This window comes from Phallusia mammillata, chromosome 2, assembly GCF_965637545.1.
Source record: "Phallusia mammillata chromosome 2, kaPhaMamm4.hap1.1, whole genome shotgun sequence".
Classification (NCBI taxonomy): Eukaryota; Metazoa; Chordata; class Ascidiacea; order Phlebobranchia; family Ascidiidae; genus Phallusia; species Phallusia mammillata.
The window spans coordinates 23,307,900-23,325,588 of NC_137253.1; the positions used below are offsets into that span (position 1 = coordinate 23,307,900).

At 36.6% G+C, this 17,689-nt stretch overlaps 3 protein-coding genes across 7 annotated transcripts; 2 read left to right on the forward strand and 1 right to left on the reverse strand.

Moving 5' to 3' along the window:
- The first annotated feature begins 1,996 nt into the window (after positions 1-1,996).
- On the forward strand, positions 1,997-3,665 carry LOC145215324 (uncharacterized). The gene has a single exon (XM_080084014.1). It carries the CDS (start codon positions 2,092-2,094, stop codon positions 2,968-2,970), a length of 879 nt encoding a protein of 292 aa, XP_079940140.1. The 5' UTR covers positions 1,997-2,091; the 3' UTR covers positions 2,971-3,665.
- An 18-nt stretch (positions 3,666-3,683) lies between these two features.
- Positions 3,684-4,620, forward strand: LOC145215325 (large ribosomal subunit protein mL40-like). Its single transcript, XM_080084015.1, has 3 exons — positions 3,684-3,945; positions 4,008-4,140; positions 4,300-4,620. Exons 1-3 carry the CDS (start codon positions 3,686-3,688, stop codon positions 4,477-4,479), a joined length of 573 nt encoding a protein of 190 aa, XP_079940141.1. The 5' UTR covers positions 3,684-3,685; the 3' UTR covers positions 4,480-4,620.
- A 150-nt stretch (positions 4,621-4,770) lies between these two features.
- On the reverse strand, positions 4,771-17,517 carry LOC145215322 (ubiquitin carboxyl-terminal hydrolase 28-like). 5 transcript variants are annotated; one of them, XM_080084006.1, is made up of 23 exons: positions 17,105-17,359; positions 16,107-16,214; positions 14,181-14,334; positions 13,829-13,938; positions 13,617-13,759; positions 13,414-13,557; positions 12,732-12,978; positions 12,483-12,604; positions 11,471-11,598; positions 11,270-11,365; positions 11,077-11,208; positions 10,614-10,807; positions 10,380-10,502; positions 9,934-10,131; positions 9,604-9,798; positions 9,162-9,268; positions 8,539-8,703; positions 8,376-8,471; positions 8,005-8,124; positions 7,447-7,581; positions 6,359-6,565; positions 5,630-5,831; positions 4,771-5,183 (listed from the first exon to the last, which is right to left on the reverse strand). In XM_080084006.1, the coding sequence occupies exons 1-23, from the start codon at positions 17,106-17,108 to the stop codon at positions 5,026-5,028; spliced, it is 3,288 nt and encodes a 1,095-aa protein (XP_079940132.1). In that variant the 5' UTR covers positions 17,109-17,359; the 3' UTR covers positions 4,771-5,025. The 5 variants fall into 5 exon arrangements, with proteins under 5 accessions (XP_079940132.1, XP_079940133.1, XP_079940135.1 ...); XM_080084007.1 differs by having other exon boundaries at positions 9,610-9,798; positions 17,105-17,358; XM_080084009.1 differs by lacking the exon at positions 8,539-8,703 and having other exon boundaries at positions 17,105-17,357.
- Between the last annotated feature and the right edge of the window lie 172 nt (positions 17,518-17,689).

Consider the following 17,689-nt stretch of genomic DNA (forward strand, 5'->3'; position numbering starts at 1 on the left):
TGCCGTGACCCCTTGATAACATTCGCCAAGTTGCGGTGACCCCAAGGATAAAATTAGTAGGCTCTAAATTAACATTAACTGTATTTTTTCTCAACAAACAAGTTGTCAATGAGTTTATTTTATTGGGGCTAGGGGTCCATGGCCTAAAATGAGTTGGGAACCATGCCTTAGGCGACCCCTGGCAAATTGTCAAGCGACCCCAGTTTGGGTCGCGATCCACAGGTTGGGAACCGCTGCTAAACAGGGTCATAAAAGCTTACTGTAATCAACAAGTTTATTTTTTAGTGCAAACATTTTGATGCAAAAAATTCAGTGTTTTTTTTTCATTGTACCTTTTTCATTGAATTTGGCAATAAATTGTGTATAAACGCGCTTTTGGGGTACTTGGATTTTGTCGACATTTGGTGTCGAACAGCTGTAACTTGACAGTATAATTATTTATTTGGCTACAATTACATAAATTTACTTTTTATAAGCCGCTGCTTACAATCCAGCAAATACGGTAGTCAGAAAAAATAGCCCTGCGGTTTTGGTATGTTTTTTAATATAATTTGTGTGAGTTGTACGAACAAATGTGAAAAAACTGTCTGATGAAGTTTGATGTGTTTCTGTTTCCAAAATCCAAAGTTCTGGGGGTAGAGCTACTAACACCATACGTTTCTCCTGATCCAAAAGTGCTTAATTTTCGACAGGTGACGCAAAGAGCACTTTTTTCATTTAAAACGGTATATCTCAAAAAATGCTAACGGTTAGGGCTATTAGGGTTGGGGTAAGGTATTAGTACTTAAAATTCAATAAAACTAACCCAAAAAATTAGTTACTAATGCAAAAATTTTATGTAAATATTTCCCAGCCCAACCCATTTATAGCCGCGAAATAAATAATTCTGCTCTTTACGCTACCTATCGAAAATTAAGCACTTTTGGATCAGGAGAAACGTATGGTGTTAGTAGCTCTACCAGTTCTGGGTCCACTTGTGTTGTTAAAAATAAAAATTAACCAGTTCAAGCAAAAATGTCCGCAAATGTTTTGACTTTGTGCAAGCTGAAAATAAAAAAAAACTGGAAAGAGCAAAAAAAACACAGAAACATTGTGATCAATATATTGAGTCGATAACGTATACGAGTGTCTTAATGGGCAACGCAGTTTGAAATTCCAAACTAAACCATTCACGGGGTTAAACTTTTTTATTTTTTTGTTTGTCTGAAAAACTTTTCTCTTTTGGATCAAGTAATGGTTGTAGTTGTACCACTTCAAGCATTTTTCACAGAAACGGCATAGCTGAAAACAATTTGGAATCAATGGTCTGAAAATTGGCATTCGTTTCTTATGCTTTGGGCTCCTCTAAAATACACAATTTACTTATAAAACGCGTGAAACTTTTAAAAATGTTGACGGTTAGGGCTTCTACTAGGGTCTGGGTTGGGGTAAGTATTAAAAATGACACTATAATTTAATCTCAGATCCCCCTTACGGGCTTAATATTCTTATACATGTTGAGGGTGGTATGGTACCATGCAGCTAGTCTGCAGAGTGTGGCAGCTGCACGCGCGATTTATTTTTGAAAAAAAAATCTTGCACGCCAAGTTTTGGGTTTTGCATGCAAAAATTTTGCACCAAAGGCATTTAATTGGGCTGTCTTGACCTCTTTTACTTGCTTTGTGCCTGCTGAAATTGGTTTTGCACGCGAACTTCTGGGTCGTGCTTGCGGGACATGTAGGTCCTGCATGCGCGAGATCTCGTCGGGAACTGCCATGTTCTGCAGACTGGCCATGCAGTATGTTAATGCTTGTATGAATATTAATCCGCAAAGGGTATCTGTAATTGAATTTTAATGTTATTGCCCACCTACACCCCTACCCTAATAGCCCTAACCATCTACATTAGTTTTTTTAGTAGATTGTGTATTTTAGAGGAGCCCTTGTGCTGTAAGTATTATGTTTATGCTGTTGAATTTATAACGATGTTTCGGTCACTTTTTAAAAGTATCTGGTTAGGTGGTTATATTAAACGTGATTCTTTATTTCAGAATTACTTTTAGGTATGTTCAGAATGTTTTTTTAAAAATTGTTTTTATTGCAAAACTTGAAAATGGATGGTGAAGATTCTCCATGTTACTCAGGAGGAGGTGGAGATGCTGATAGTGAAGTACCAGAAGAAGATAAGGAGAGTCAAACAACAAGAAGGAGTCGGCCTCGTACCGCAAATCCCTCAAGAGGGAGACAAAACCACAATAGAAACAATGCTAACATAACAAACCAGGATGGCATAAGATTTCCACATACCGATCCACATGCTGCAGGCTGTTCAACATATGATGATCCGAACTTACCAAGCACTTCAACTGGTAGACCATGTATCAATCGTCCAACAGAAAGAAGAACATTCGCAGAGCAAGTTACTCGAGATGAGATGCTAGTTGGTGAGCAGGCCAGACTCTTGCTCAACATGTTTCTTCAACAAAGAGCCCAAACTGAACAGAATCCATTTGAGCCATGTATTCGCGACTTATGCCGAGCAGACAAAGTTGCCACAGCTGGTTTAACTGATGAAAGTTTACATGATATTGCTAGCACGTTAAGAAGAATTGGTGATGATATGAGCAGGGATGCAACCCTGAACGATTTTATCGAAAAAGTTCCAGTGAGGTCTACAAAGGAGGTGTTCATGAAAGTCTGTTTGCAAATGTTCGAGGATGGAAATTTTAACTGGGGGCGTATTGTTGCTTTGTTTTACTTTGCCTACAGATTATGTGTTCGTTCCTTTATGAGGGGCCTAGATAATATGCCATGGGTGAAAGAGTTACTGCGGTGGGTTGTTGATTTTATTGTGCAACATGTAGCGAAATGGATTATAAGTCGTGGGGGTTGGTGCATGATTAAGGAATGGTTTGGAATATCTGATACGACCATGGCTGTTCTCACAGTTTCTAGTGCATTACTGTTTTTCTGGTCCATTTTCAAAAAATGACTAAAAGTGGAAATTGCATGCTTAAATGGCTTACTGAACTTTTACCTGAAAGTTTTGCCTCTGCCAGTCATTCTATACATTTTTTGTACAGTTTTAATTGGTCTGTAAAATCTAATCATCTCAAATCTACCATCATGGATCAGGTTAAAATATTCTTCCATAAGTTGTTTCCTTAATGTTTTTAAATAATTTTTGATCCAAGTATGTCAGAGTAAGATCTGTGTGAATACCAACTGAACTTGGTACAAATGTGTTGTTTTGTAAAATCCTAGTTCGGTTTGCGCATTTTTTTTTGTTTCATCACCATAGCATATATTCATAACATGTGTAGGTACTAGTTTTTTGATTAAAGTAGCCAATACCAGCTTTAAAAATGAAAGGTTTTTTTATAATTAGACTGATTGGTTGAAAAAATTATTACAACTTTATGTATGTACAGCATGTATTTGAGCCACCTCATTCCACTTAAGTGTGCTTCAAAATTGACACACTGTGATCATATATGATGCCATTCGTACCACTGTTTAACTTTGTTAAAAATGGATTTTGTAGCAACCTTTTTGGACTCACAGTTTTAACATTTTAGTACAAATCCATGTCATTATTCTACAGTATGACTTGCACTGAGGTTCATTACAGTTTTTTGGTTTGTCTGTTTTCAAAATATTTTGTGTGACATTTTGTACTACCTTTAGGATAGTTTGCATAGGAAATCATGCTGTTTTGTAAGAAATGGACTGTCGTTTTTAATGGTACCTTGACTGTTGCAAATCAGATTCAATGCATTTCTACTTGTTGTAAGCGGATGGGATTCAAAATGTCAGACATTGCAATTTATCAGAATATGGATCCAAAATACAAGCAGAATATATTAGACCGCAAAAAGAGAAAACTGCAAAAACTCACTAAGGTAGCTGTGCAGAAGATTCCAATCACAGATTTTCAAGTTAACAAAGAATGGAAAAGCCCGGAAAGGTAATGAGATGTTTGTAAATGTCAGAAAGTGTATTATATTTTATTTTACGCCCATTCCAAAGGAAACGAACTAAAGACCCTTTATCAGAAGAGATTGAAACTTCGCAACTCTTGTTGGAGAAAGATTGGAGTCGGTACACAAAGAACGTTCGGCATCTGGAAGATGAAAAGCTTGAGAATTTCCTTGCCCAACAGGTTTACATTTTAAAAAAAAGTTTTGTATTGCAGGAATAACAATTTTATAAAATCTGTACTTTTAATACTACTATATATATATATATACTATTGGTAAATGATTTGTGTAATTAAGAACATACTATTGCTATATATAATACTAGTTGTCATATTTTTCAGGCAAAAGCCTTGAATGAACTATATTTGGAATCTCCGGCGCTACACGAAGCAGCTTTAAGTTCCGAACTAACTTTTTCAACATTTAAATGCGAAGGACCTGTACAGACACTTCCTATTTCGAATTATCTTGCACCATTAGGTGGGTATGTGAGCTGTTCACCACCAAATGCGGATGAATAAAGTAAAGGTTGGAGCTGGTGTGAATTCGGTTTTCGCATCAAGTACAAGACTCAAGGATAAGAGAGGGCGATTGATTTTTATTGGTTTTACATTGTCTGCAATAGTTTTCTTGAAAAAAAAATCATTTCGAGCCTATGAAAAGCTGTTCCAATGACCTCACCAGATTTTTGGAAAAAGTGTCTGTTTTGAAAATATGAAAACCTTACCGTATACATAAGACTTGCCTTGTAGATTAGATGTTGCTTTACGTTTGAAACAAAAACTATTCCTGTATTACTATCACAACACAAGTTTTAAATAAAGGTATATTTAATAAGACACAGTGGAAAAAGCAAGTGTGCGTTAAAAGCTAAACACAACCAAGTTTTGGTAAAACGCAATCAGTACCCAACAGACACAAAGAATTGAAAAGCAAATAGCATCAAGCGTTTATCGGCAAAAACTGACCAATTTTTCTTGCGAGTTTAAAAAATGGCTCCAAGGCCTGAAAGCAATAGAGAAAATTTTCCTGTAGCACAAAGCAAAAAATAGCATATTAGTAAAATGTTAGTCTGGCTCATGTAAGAGGGAAGACATGACAGTCTCATACTGCTGACAAAGGTTGATGGGTACGTCCACCTCTGGCATTGCTGTGTTGGATACCGAAGCCGGGCTTACATCCAGAAATTCGGTAAGTACGTTCGACAATTGTTCTCTCGATAAAACTGCAGGAAAAACATATGTTAATACGATGTTTAAAATAGGCTTCCTTGACCAACTAGGATTAATGATATAACGTGGAGCACAGGACACGGGACAAGTAGCTCTTGTGTGTATTCCCAAAAGACAAAGTTGGCTGAATACCTATAGATGGCGTAAAGAGCACAGATATTTAGATCATCAGTAAGACTGGAATAGGCTTAGAAACTAAGTTTGTATGTTGGGTTCGTTGCCATTTTTATGATAATGTCCGATCCTAATAGCCCTAACCGTTAGCGTTTTACGACAAGTTGCTTTTAAATATTCGCAAATGCTTTTTGTGCTACCTAACAGTATTTGGAAACTTTCTCTGATGTGAATTCTTACGTTATTAGAGTTTCCTTTCCTGGAAGGTTAATCAGACCACTAAATTGGATAAAAACACCATAGTTGTTTCAAGTTTTAAACTTACCGACGTTCTGCTCAAGTAACGAACACCAATCGTCCCGCATGTTATCTGCAAGCTGCAAGTCCTGAGCTGTCCCTCCCCCCTTTTCCGTGGAAAGCAGGGCAGCTATGCAAGGTATCAACTGGCTTCTCATCATCTGAATGCCCTGCAGCGCGATTTCCTTGTCAGGGGATTGAAGTTGGCGCATTGCCTGCTCATTTACTCTCTGCTCAAACAATTTATATTTAGGCCTTGTGTAGAAGATAACATTCAACGTTTTGCGGTCCTAAAGCTCAGTTTACGGGGTGCATCAAAAATATATCTTGGTTCGCTCTTGAAAAGTATAGTATCTTGGTAAAAAGTATCTTGGTTCGCTCTTATGTCACTTAGTACACATTTATATTACTTAATGAACCTAAAAATTACTTCGTGCACATTTATATTGATTGGAATGCATATTACTACATCACTGTTTATAAATGGTGTATTAATCCATGTAGATGTGCACCAATTGGTATAGCGACGCATCAAGCGAGATAGAGGTGTACCAAGTTATTTTAAAGGTACACCAAGTAACACAAAAGTGCACCAAGCAATATAGACGCGCACCAAGCGGTGTTACTAATGCACCAAGTGATCCTGTGTATTTTACATGCACCGCAGTTTACGCAATTTGAACAAATTTGATATTACAGGAAAAGCATACCAAACGACTTTGGTAACCGTTGAAAGAAAGGCTGAACACTTGCTAACCTGAACACAGGTCCTACAGTATCTTCCCACAAACTTGGCGTCGACCCCCATCCTTGTCTCACCGCCAGCAGTGAGTCCCACGTTATGTTCGTGCACAGCGATAAAATGTGTGGCGGCCTCAAAGAAATGCCGCTTGTGGAAGAGTGATAAACCGCGTAGCATGTGACAAGTCGCCAGACAGAAGTACTGATATTTCTGCTTCCACTCCTGCAAAAAAGAGCTCAGCAGTTAAATGGGTGCTTGTATATGAGATAAGTGAGTTTACGGTCTTAAAAACGCGCATTCAACGTTTTCTCGGCATCATCTAACGGGCCTTATGTACTATGATCTATACCAGTATTTCTGAAGCCCTCGCCCGCAGACTTAAATCGGTAAAGGTTTTCGTGTGTCAACAACATACAAAAATATTTTTCTACTACATATTGTTTACATGACTTTATATTTTATTAGATTCGCTATTGGAGCATTAAAAACAAGCAAAGACCGAACAAAATTTAAGAAATCACAGTACGCCAGGCCCATTGAAGGCGCTATACCGAATCAGCCGGTCACCAAGCATTCACCACCATATGGCAAGGCGTAGGCTAGAAAAATCTAGCCTGCGGTGGGATTCGAACACACGACAGGAGTCTTTCCGGGACTCGCGCTCTACCAACTGAGCTACACAGGCCCAGTGGAGAATCCGCCGAAAGTCGAATCACAAGCACCGTTGCCTGCCTCGTATGATGCACATGTCAGCTTCGTAGTAGGGGATCGCCAGATTGACCAGTATGATTCGGTATAGCGCCTTCAATGGGCCTGGCGTACTGTGATTTATATATGAGTGTGCCGTGATCGCTGGTCTGCATAGACGCTTCAGGGCTGATCCCAGTTATGAATTTATGTTCATCTTAACTGAAAATTTAAGAAGCATTAACAGCAAGCATGGTTTTTGAACTACGGGTTGGGTGATGATAGTTTTACAAGACGGTCCCATATAATCGTAAGAGATGTACAATTCAAGAGACATTTGAGCGTTGTAACTTGCAAAACCCTTTCTCAGCCAAGTAGTTTAAATCGGCCAATTCTATATCTGCTTGTTTACTTACGCTCAGCTCATCAGGTTCTTCGTTCAAATCTAATGACGCGAGTTTTTCGATGGCGCATCGCATAATGTCTGCTGACCGTTGGTCGTATCGTAACCTCCTGTCAGTAAATTGTTCCAAAGTACATCTTTCTATCACCTAATTGAAAAAATATATATACGAATAGTAGATGTCAAACACACACAAGGTGCTGTTTTTTTTCTCATTATTCCCTCCTTTTTACTATTATACTAGCGGATTACGCTAGGTTTTTGCAGCTGTGACAATACATGTCGCCATGTGCATTACCAGATGCTATGTAATATGATACAAGTATTTTTAGCTTCGTGGTAACACACAATTAATTCAGTACAGTAGTAAAATTACACTCATCTAAACGTGTTTTTGTGACGGGCTATTCAGAGTTACAACAACATGTTGGAGGTCACTACATGTTTATCGCCATGTTATCAGTTACTGAATCGTTAGGGTGGCGTCATTTTCAGTTTCCGTTGCCTTTATGTATTAGGCGCACGTTATATGTACAAAAGCCAACGAGATTGCCCATAGGCCAATGTTTACCTTTGGGGTAGCACCATTCTGGTAGAGGTACACAACAATATTCTGCAAGCGCGGGTCCGTAATTAAGGTTTCCTGCTCTTTGGACAAGGTTTGAAGCCTTTCCATTTCTTCGCTAATCGCCTAAAAACGAAAAATGAAAATCTGTATGCATTTCGCTGATCACCTTCAGTGTTTTGCATTTCTAATTTGACCAGAGGGTTATAGTGCCTATTGCTATGTCAAAGACTAGACATAACTCAAGATGTTTGTTTGAAAGATTTCGCTATTGGTAGTGCTCAGAGTAGAATCGACGTGGTCACATACTGTCACGTGATACACTGTTGACATACAAATCAGGTAATACTTTTGTAAACATTGTATAGGTGAACTACCTGGGATAAGGCGACCCGCGGTCCTTTCAAGTTGTAAGTGCTGCCCACTTTCATAATAGCAAAGATCAAAGCTTGAAATGTCGGACAACAAGAAGCCTAGAAAGAGAAAGGATAGTTGCAGAAAAGAGAGATAGGAAAGTGAATAGAAAAGAATAAAAGAAACCTCATCTTCATAGTCGTTTAACTCAGGCCTGGTTGTAATGTGGTTGGTTTCTGATAATTTGGCTTGGTTCGTTGTGGAAGGCTCGTTACTACTTATGCTGCTTATATTTTTAGGCTCAAGTTCCTCTGGGGCCTGGGGATCTTCTGTTTCTGATTCTGCATTTTTCTGAAGAGGCGAGAGAAAAATAGAAAGAAAAGGAAATACATAGCTTTTAAAAAGTTTTCTGATTCTTCACAAATACCCATTCCATTTAGGCTAAAATATGCGAGATTACCAGCCATGTATTTTTGCCAGGGTTCGAATATAGTGTATTGGCAGCAAGATCTTTCCATTAAACTTTACACAATAACTGCCCACCCACTAAAAGTACAAATGGAAAATGCTGTCTAAAGTTTTCATATGAAGTCTTTTTGAGGCAGTGCCGTTTAACAGTGGTGCTGCTACACCTTATTTTAATCTCGTTTGTTACCAAAACCAGTGATTTAAATCACATTCTAGTTTCAAAGAAAATTCTTACAAATATCTTTTAGCCTGGAAAAGTTAGTTTGTTTTTGAGCCACAAGAATAAAAAGGTTGAAAGACACTGTCGAGGGTTAGTACAAAGGGCAAAAAAGTCAACGCACCTGCTCAAGGGCTTTTTCTGGTCCTGAGCCGTTATATGTGTCTGACACTCGATCAATGGCATTTTTTAAAACTGCTAAGTCAAGAGGACCTCCGTCATCTATCACGTCTGCAAAAGCAAAAAATATGTATATTTTGAATCATATTCTTCAGGAGTGGTTGTTGTGCCAAAGCAATCTTGTGCATTAAACAACCTAAGTCTTATTGCTTCTAATATTTTTCTTTCTAGCAAAACACTTTTTGGAAAAATGATTTAAAATTATTTGTGAAACTGTTTTATGTTAACTATATGTAGAAAAACACCAAAATTTTAAAACAAAATTTTCTAGTGTCGCTTCACAATCATGTTCAAAATGACTTACAAATGTGACATGTACAGTTGTAATTAAATGGAAGAAAACAAGCTAGTAATACAGTAACTTCTTATTTTTGCCTTTCACTAACTTTTACCAGCCTGAAGATTTTCTTTTTGGTTTTCATCACAATCATTGTCAGTTGGTAAGACAACTGTCTCAAGGGACATTTGTTTGGCCTTTTCCATATCTATCTGCTCCAACTCATTATCAAGCTTCTCTTGGTCGCAGTTGATTAGATTGCTAAGGTCAAGGTCCTTTGATATAGCAGTTTGGAAATCAAAATCTGCAAATTATGCATATCATGGTCGATATTGAAATTTTTTGATAGTCTTAATCAAATGGTTGAATACTTTTAGGCAAAAAAAAATCTTTTTTAATTTGTTTTTCGCACCCCAGCAAAAAATTTAGCAAACAATACCTGCAAATAGATCTGTTCGCTTGCTGTTGACATATATCAGACAGTAGGCACTGGCAAGATTGCCATAGTAACGAGATGCATGAATTCCACCGACTGATTCTGTGGCAAGTTGTTGAAAAGTTTCTTCTGTTACCATGGTATCGTTGAATCGAAGCCAGCATTGGTTTTTGTAGTCACGAATGTAAGCCCAATAGTGACCTGCATAATATGAATCACACTGCATTTGCAAAAAAATGTCATACAAAACCATTTACTTAACAAAAAGATTGACATTTGCAATTGCAGTACTAAATTGGGTTTCGGTAATTTGTCAATGACAATCGCTTTCTTAAAATAGAAATTGAAATAAAATTAAGCAAACAAATGGAGATTTTTTACAAACGCAGATTACTTTTTAAAAAAGATACATTGTCTGCATTTACATTATTTTACAAACATAACTGTACCTGCCAAAGCTTGACCCTGATGAACAAGCACAGCATGCAAAGTGTACGGCATCTGCCTTAAATCACTTTCTTCAAACATCTTGTCAATTTTTATTTCTGTTTGACTGATGGCTTCTCTCAGATCTGAAACAACCAGAGTTTAAAATTTTTATACAAAGCACAATTAGATATTTCTGATTGCCTCAGTATGGTTATTACAAAACAAAATGAAAAAACAAAAAACAACAAATTTACCAATTATTTCTTGATCCACATTCTCCTTCCATTTTCTTAAAATTGCTTCCACAGTTTGGGCTTCTGTGGACATTACACTGTCATTGGCAGCTGATGATCCAGGATAAATTTCCTGTTCATCACTTTCTGAGCTGTCTTCCTTACTTCGCTTGTTAGGGGACAAACCAAAGCTTGGGGATCCACTTCCAGATCTCCTAAAACAGTCCAATATAGGTCAAACTTTAAACTGGATTAAGTTTTGCACAGGGCTTCCTAATCTAAGCAACAGCAGCAGTGAACAGCATTTTGTAAAATTTAATGGGTGGTAAGAAAAATCATTGTTTTGTTAGCAAAAGTGGCTAGATGAGTAAATAGGTTCTCTTTTTTGGATTGGTGGCAGAGTGCTACAACATATCACCTTAAGAAAAGGTTAAAACCGTCAATAAAAACTGCTGTAAGAGCTACATATTTGTAAACATGTCACCTTCTTGACTCTTGATTTGGGTTAGTGCTATTGTCACCTCCTTCAGCATGTTTTTGTGATGCATAATTAGCACAACACAATAGAACATCAGACAGTGTGTACGATCTTCCATTGTGGTATGTTGTAATAGCTCTGTAAAAAAACACTCAATTATTATCCTTGGTACTTACTTTGGTTATAATATGTAAAATACCTGCTCAAACGTAAGCGCATATCATGTAACTGCATTGAGAGTTGTTTAACTTCCTCTCGTTTAGCACGGGTTATTTCCTTACTTGATTCCATATACCTGCAAAATAATTCACATTTTATGTACTTGTATTAAGTTTTGTAGGTATGGTGTACAGTTTAACTTAGATAAAGATCAGTACAACAGCATATGCACCCTAATCACCTGTCCATGTATAAAACAGATGGAAAAACCAGGCGATCATGAAGTTTTTCTGGTTTGTTGAGTTGTTGGTTGAAATGAAATCTTGACAGTTGAAATGTTAGCACTGGAGGGAGTTTTGTAAACCACATCTAAAAAACATTTCAAAATGTTTCATAAAGTTGATCATTCAAGTCAACTTAGTTTTTTAAATCCATTTTTCTTAACACAAACAAAAACACCAAAATGACATTGTATTGCAGTGGTTCCCAAACTTTTTTCTTTTAAGGCGCATTTTAGAAAAAACAAAAATTATTTGGCGCACTTCGAACATTTGAATAATTTTTTTAGCTGACAAAGGCACTAACTATGAGGTCATAAAGCCGCTATACAGGTCACTTTCATAGTTAAATAGCCTAGTTGAACATCTCAGAGACGTGGAGCATGTTGGCCTAGTGGTCTAAGCACCTGGCACTACAACTCTACTTGATTGATTTTTTTTTCACGGGGTTCGAACCCAGGACACTCCCGGGGACGAATCCCGATCAGGTTTTTTATTTAATGTCTGTATGTGGGTCAGGCGCGCCAGACCATTCGGCCAAGTTCCTGCCCTACTTGAATGATTTTAATTTCAATATTTTTTGCGGCACACCTAATGACATCTGGTGGCACACCAGTGTGCCGCGGTGCATAATTTGGGAACCACTGTTGTATTGCAACTGATCGTCCATTAGCTTGATGCTTTGACATTGTATTGGAAGTCTAACTATTTTTGTGTAGAAGTCATTTATGATCAACCGATCTTTTTTAAAATCCGCATATTTTTGCTGAAAGATAATATCTTATGTACACAGAATTGAGATCTGAGAATATATAGACAACTTTCTACCCCAAGATAAATTGTCACCATGACTTCTAGTTGGTTGGACAAACATAAAAAGTCCTTAACCTGTGTTTTAGTGGATAGCTTGGTTGACTCATACCTTCACAACAGTGTAGTAAGTATAGGCAACAGTCGTGGAGACACTACACTTACCTCTTTTTCCTTGCCGACGTTTCCTTTTGCAGTTGCATGCTCCAAACTTTCATGGAGGTTTTTCTTTCCCTCCACACATAAAGGCAAAATACTAAAACAATTTTCTTGTTCGAAGTGTTTTCCTGTGAAAAGAGTAAGTCTTAATGTATGTACAACATAAAATTTAAAAATGTAACACAACTTCAAAACATACACAAAACCCATTTGAAGCAGTGCTTAGGTTTGTTAGTTGAAGGTAAAAACCCCTACCTTCTCTCATTCCAACAGTTTTGCTTGTTCCGTAAAACAGTTCCAACATTGGATTAGTTGTGTGTTGCTTTTCCTTTTTAGGTAAAATGTCACTAAGGACATTCAGGTGGTAGGTGTCATTGTTTGAGGAAAAAGGATCTTCATTTTTGCTGATTTCTGATCTGTTACTTTTCTGTTCCACCTCCAGTTTGTACTGATAAGCACCTTCTAATGCATCAAGCAGCATGTGGATAAATTCACTGACATCCTGTGATTTAACAAATGTTATTGTTAACTTGTTGGCCACTGTGGTGACAACGCTACTACCAATGTAATGAAATTTTTAAAACAAAGTTTAATATGTTTTGTTTTATGAAACATATTCACTGTAAACAACAATTTTGCAGCTACAGAGATGTTTGTTCCTATGGAACAATTGTTATTTTTCGATATTTATTCTAAGGGTAATACGGTGTTGTTTTAGTTTTTATATTTTTTATGATTTAGTTAAATGCATAATTGCTGTGTTGCCTTTTGCCATTTTAGATAACAGTGGACTGGTTATAAGGATTGCTTTACACATTATAGTATCTTTCAGTCTGTTTTAGATGGGTTGGATTTGACCAAAGGATACATTCTTTCAAACTAACAAAATGGCAATGTGGCATTAAAAGTTCAAAACAAAGAAAACAATTCTATCTACCTGTTGACTGTCGGAACTTTGGTTTAGAAATGTTTCCTGCAACACGTTGATACACTTTTGAGGATCAAGGTGGTTTCGTTTTGAAGAGTACATCAATGCAAACAAACTTCTTAGTTCACTAATCACTTTTAAGTTTCTTTGAGTCTGAAGACAGATTAACACTTGAAAAATGTGATTATTAATTTTATCTAAATAACTTTTACCTCAACACTTTCTGGTGTATGTTTCAGGTTGCAAAACTTGAGAATAATGTAGCGAAAAAATGGAAGATGAAAAAGGGATTGAATAACTACATTAAACCAACAAGTGTTGCCAACATTCTTTAACCCAGTCGGCCAATCTTTATCTGTAAGTATAAATAAAATCACACTTTCAGAACAAACACATAAAAACAGAATAACTAGTTTATTCTTACCTATTCGTAACAAAGTACTTGGATCCACACAAGTTTTAACTGGGCCATCACCAGATCCACCAGCAGCAGGGTTAGGGCTGTCATCTGAACCTATGCCTTGCTCTAGAACTCTGCCAAATGCGTAAATGGGTCATTGTCTGTAATGATGAAAATAACGGCCCAAAATAGACGTAAAAAGCGACATGCTTTATTGTTCCAACTTTTCGGCAAATGCTCATTTGAATAAAAAAGCATGTCATTTTTTACAACTATTTGAGCCGTTATATTCATGATTAAACTTATGAACAGATCTGTGTATAGTGTTTCAATGGGTATAGTGTGTTTTCATAGTATGCCCAACTCAAGCACATACCTGGTCAACTCATTCTTGCTTGATTGAGAGTTGGATGGCAAACCCCCAATGTTGCCCTCATTTTGGAGACTTAAAGCAATTGCTTTTTGCAGTTCTGCATCTTCTCTGTCAACTGAAGAAATGGAATCATCTTTTGAAGAATGCCCGTATTGACCTACAATAAAAAAAAACTTTAAAACAATAAACCTTGGTTTAGACTTTAGATACAGACACATTGTGTTTAAGTTCCCGTACATAAATATAATCTACAAACAAATAAGTAAGATCAGATTTACTTGTTGCCCTTTCCACTTTCATCATCTTCTACTATACAACATTGAAACTGCTACATAAATTGTTTACATCGAAGACATTGGCTACCACTAACTAAGTCACATATACTCTGTAACTATATCAGGCTCTAAACCTTTCAACTAGACAACTAACAGATGTGACAATCATCCAAGTTAGCCAGAAGTAACCAAACATGCCTGCGTTACCTCAATGATAAATATAGCACCCCCCTTCTTCACCTAGTTCTGTCTGGAAGCCTGATGGCTTAACCAACTGCTGTAATTGTCCACTGATACAAGCGTGATAGCAAATATAGGCCAAAAATAATAAATAAATAATTGTACTATACATATACAAAATCTCTTACTTAAAAGAATTCTTTGTGAAAGGTTGGAGTTAGCTGACATGCTGCATTGAAGACAATCAAATATAGCCAGTGTAACTAACGGATAAACCATTCACACTATAGTGCTTGCATTGAAATGTCAACAACTGCATTAACGGAAACAATAGTCACTATTTCCTTTGTGAACCAATTTTACGCTTCAGTTCCTACCAATTGCTTATTACACATCATGCTCACTGTCTTTCAAAAAAAGGTTTGATTTACAACAAAATTTCAAATAAACATGTCTAATTTATTTTGTTGGAGTGTTTTAAAGTTAATTTAATGTCATGTAAATTAAATTTCATCACTTCATTGTTGATGACATTTACCAGACACTAATCAACCACTAATTACACTTCACATTTGATTAGGTTGTTTTAAACATGTTGAAAACAAAACAAGTGTCCAATGTGAGAGTAATACCCAATCACTGACTTACAGCATGAGAAAACAAGACCTTTTTTGTATCTCTAAAGCCCCCAAAATTCGTTTATAATTGTGAGGGCTTACAAGTTTAATGTCAAACACAAATTTTCATGTCAATTTGCCGCATTACATTTCATTGACTTTGGCTCTAAATCACTTCTCACGAATGAATTGCGTTAATCGCTTGTATGGTGTTTTCTGTCTGCCTTACAAATTAAGTAAATATGCATTGCGTTTCTAAGAACAACAGAATTGCTTCAAAGAAAGTTTATCTACCACATTACACCACTAAATGTGAGTAACAATTAAGGGTAGCATAGCATTGAGTATGGGGTCTTCTACATTTACAGAACCAAAAATATTTCCTGTCAATTTGTAAACAACTCCCTGTTGCGTATATGGTCAGAATCTTTTTTCTCTGCTGCCAACTTTCACATAAACAAGCAGCTATTTCCTCAACAGCTGAAGTCCAATGTATTGTCTGATCTTACTTCCAAGTTGACAGATTATATTTAACAAATTCTTGCTGCTCACTCACACTTACAAAATGCCCAAAGATGAAGTTGTATCAAGCAAATTGTGTGATCAAGGTCTTGGTCAAATTAGCTCATTAAGTTTTTCAGCATGGGCAGCTACGAGCAAAAATAAATTTTCCAAGTAAAACCCTGAAACCAAATAATATGGGCATACCAACAAATACAAGTATGGACAGACTCTTTACTTTCCTTTAAAAACTGTGAGAACTGGTGGAAACAACCTTCTAAACTGCCTTCTAACTAGGTATATCTATAATAAATTAAAGTCAAAAATTTTGTATTTTTAATGTTATGCTATCACACCTTGTACATGGGGTCGATTGTTTGTTGCAGGTCTGGCTTTCAAATAATGGGAAGCAGATGAGGGGCAAATGCCCCTGGACCTCCCTGTCATATCCGGCATTTCCTCATCTGCAAATCATTTGACATAAAGTTTGTTACACCCCAGTCGACAAATAAACAAATCTATATTTGTATTTTATTCTAAATAAACAACTTATTCGTCAGAATTGTCCAATTAAATATTTATAACAAAACCAAAGTCTGTATAAAACACAAGTTGTCCAACTTATTGTTACGCAATAAAGCCTATGGAGCCATTTTGTGTCCAAAATGATACAGCGGGTATAGGAAAATAACACATAAATTGTCTGATATTTACAAACTGGAGATCTTAAACGCGAATTTCATTCGCCAAATTGAATGAAGATTTCGGATTCTAACATTTCACCGTAATATTAAAAGCTAAATTGCTTTTTTTCATGTAAATTTTACCGCTTATTTTTCATGTAAGCTTAAAATATTTGCATTCAGCGTGCGTTATCACGATCAAATGTTAGAACCCAAAAAAATTATTCGATTTTGCCTATCAATTTCGCGTTAAAGCCCACCAGTTTGTAAAAATCAGGCAATTTATGTGTTTTTCCCTATACCTGCTGTATTAATTTGGACACAAAATGGCGTCCATGGAGCTCTATCGCGTAACAATGGGTTGGACTACTTGTGTTTTATATATACTTTGAACAAAACAATGGTAAAAACACCTGTGTCACAACTCACATAACATGCATATAGTGTGCGAACATATAGATAGTGTCTATTTCTTTGTCATTTGGTTTATAAAGAGTAAATTGTGTGTTATTTAAAAAATATATATTCAGAAGCTTTATTCTGTACCAAATTAAGTATTTTTTTCTGGAAAGTAGTCTCAAAGACTGCCAATGCTTGACAAAATTATATGTAATTAGCTAGTTAACAACGCCAAACTTATCACTACATATACATCGGAAAAAATAACTTACCCATGTGTTTCCAGCATACTATAATATTATGTAACGATGTCCCTGAATTACACGAAATCCCCTTCCGTTCTGCTAAGTTTGAACTCGGGAGTCTCGGACTCGGATGTTGTCATAAATTGGACTAGTCCTGTAACGGTTCCGCTTTTTTAGCGGTGGTAAACTGAAAGAGGACTACAGAAATAGGTCATTTGTAAACAATAAATAAATGTACGTATATGCACATTTCAAAGTCGAACTTTAATATTTTGAGCCTCCCCGACTTTATGTGCCCAAATACTATGCGGCACATTCCCACCTCGGCCAACCGCAATTACCGGCGCACCTCATTGCATTATTCTTCGTCAGATAAAATGATTTAAAGGAGCGGCAAGAAGAGCAAGCAGTTGAACAGCTTGCTCAGCGCATTCTGGAGTTGCCCGCATTCTGAGGAAAAAGTGCAGTAACTGCCTAAAATAATCCGCAATCTCGTTGTCATATCTCGCTCGGAATATGAGTTTTTGCTTCATTACCACTTTACGACAACTTCGAGCTAATATTTGTTTAGGAAGAAATATAATAAAATGTGTCACAAAGTTTATGTTATAT

Coding starts and splice junctions, on each gene's coding strand:
- LOC145215324 (XM_080084014.1), top strand. CDS start 2,092: ATGGATGGTGAAGATTCTCCATGTTACTCAGGAGGAGGTGGAGATGCT.
- LOC145215325 (XM_080084015.1), top strand. CDS start 3,686: ATGCTGTTTTGTAAGAAATGGACTGTCGTTTTTAATGGTACCTTGACT. Junction 3,946..4,007: donor GAATGGAAAAGCCCGGAAAG/GTAATGAGATGT, acceptor CCCATTCCAAAG/GAAACGAACTAAAGACCCTT. Junction 4,141..4,299: donor AGAATTTCCTTGCCCAACAG/GTTTACATTTTA, acceptor CATATTTTTCAG/GCAAAAGCCTTGAATGAACT.
- LOC145215322 (XM_080084006.1), bottom strand. Junction 10,808..11,076: donor CCAAATCAAGAGTCAAGAAG/GTGACATGTTTA, acceptor GGACTGTTTTAG/GAGATCTGGAAGTGGATCCC. Junction 8,704..9,161: donor CAGAAAAAGCCCTTGAGCAG/GTGCGTTGACTT, acceptor TCGCCTCTTCAG/AAAAATGCAGAATCAGAAAC.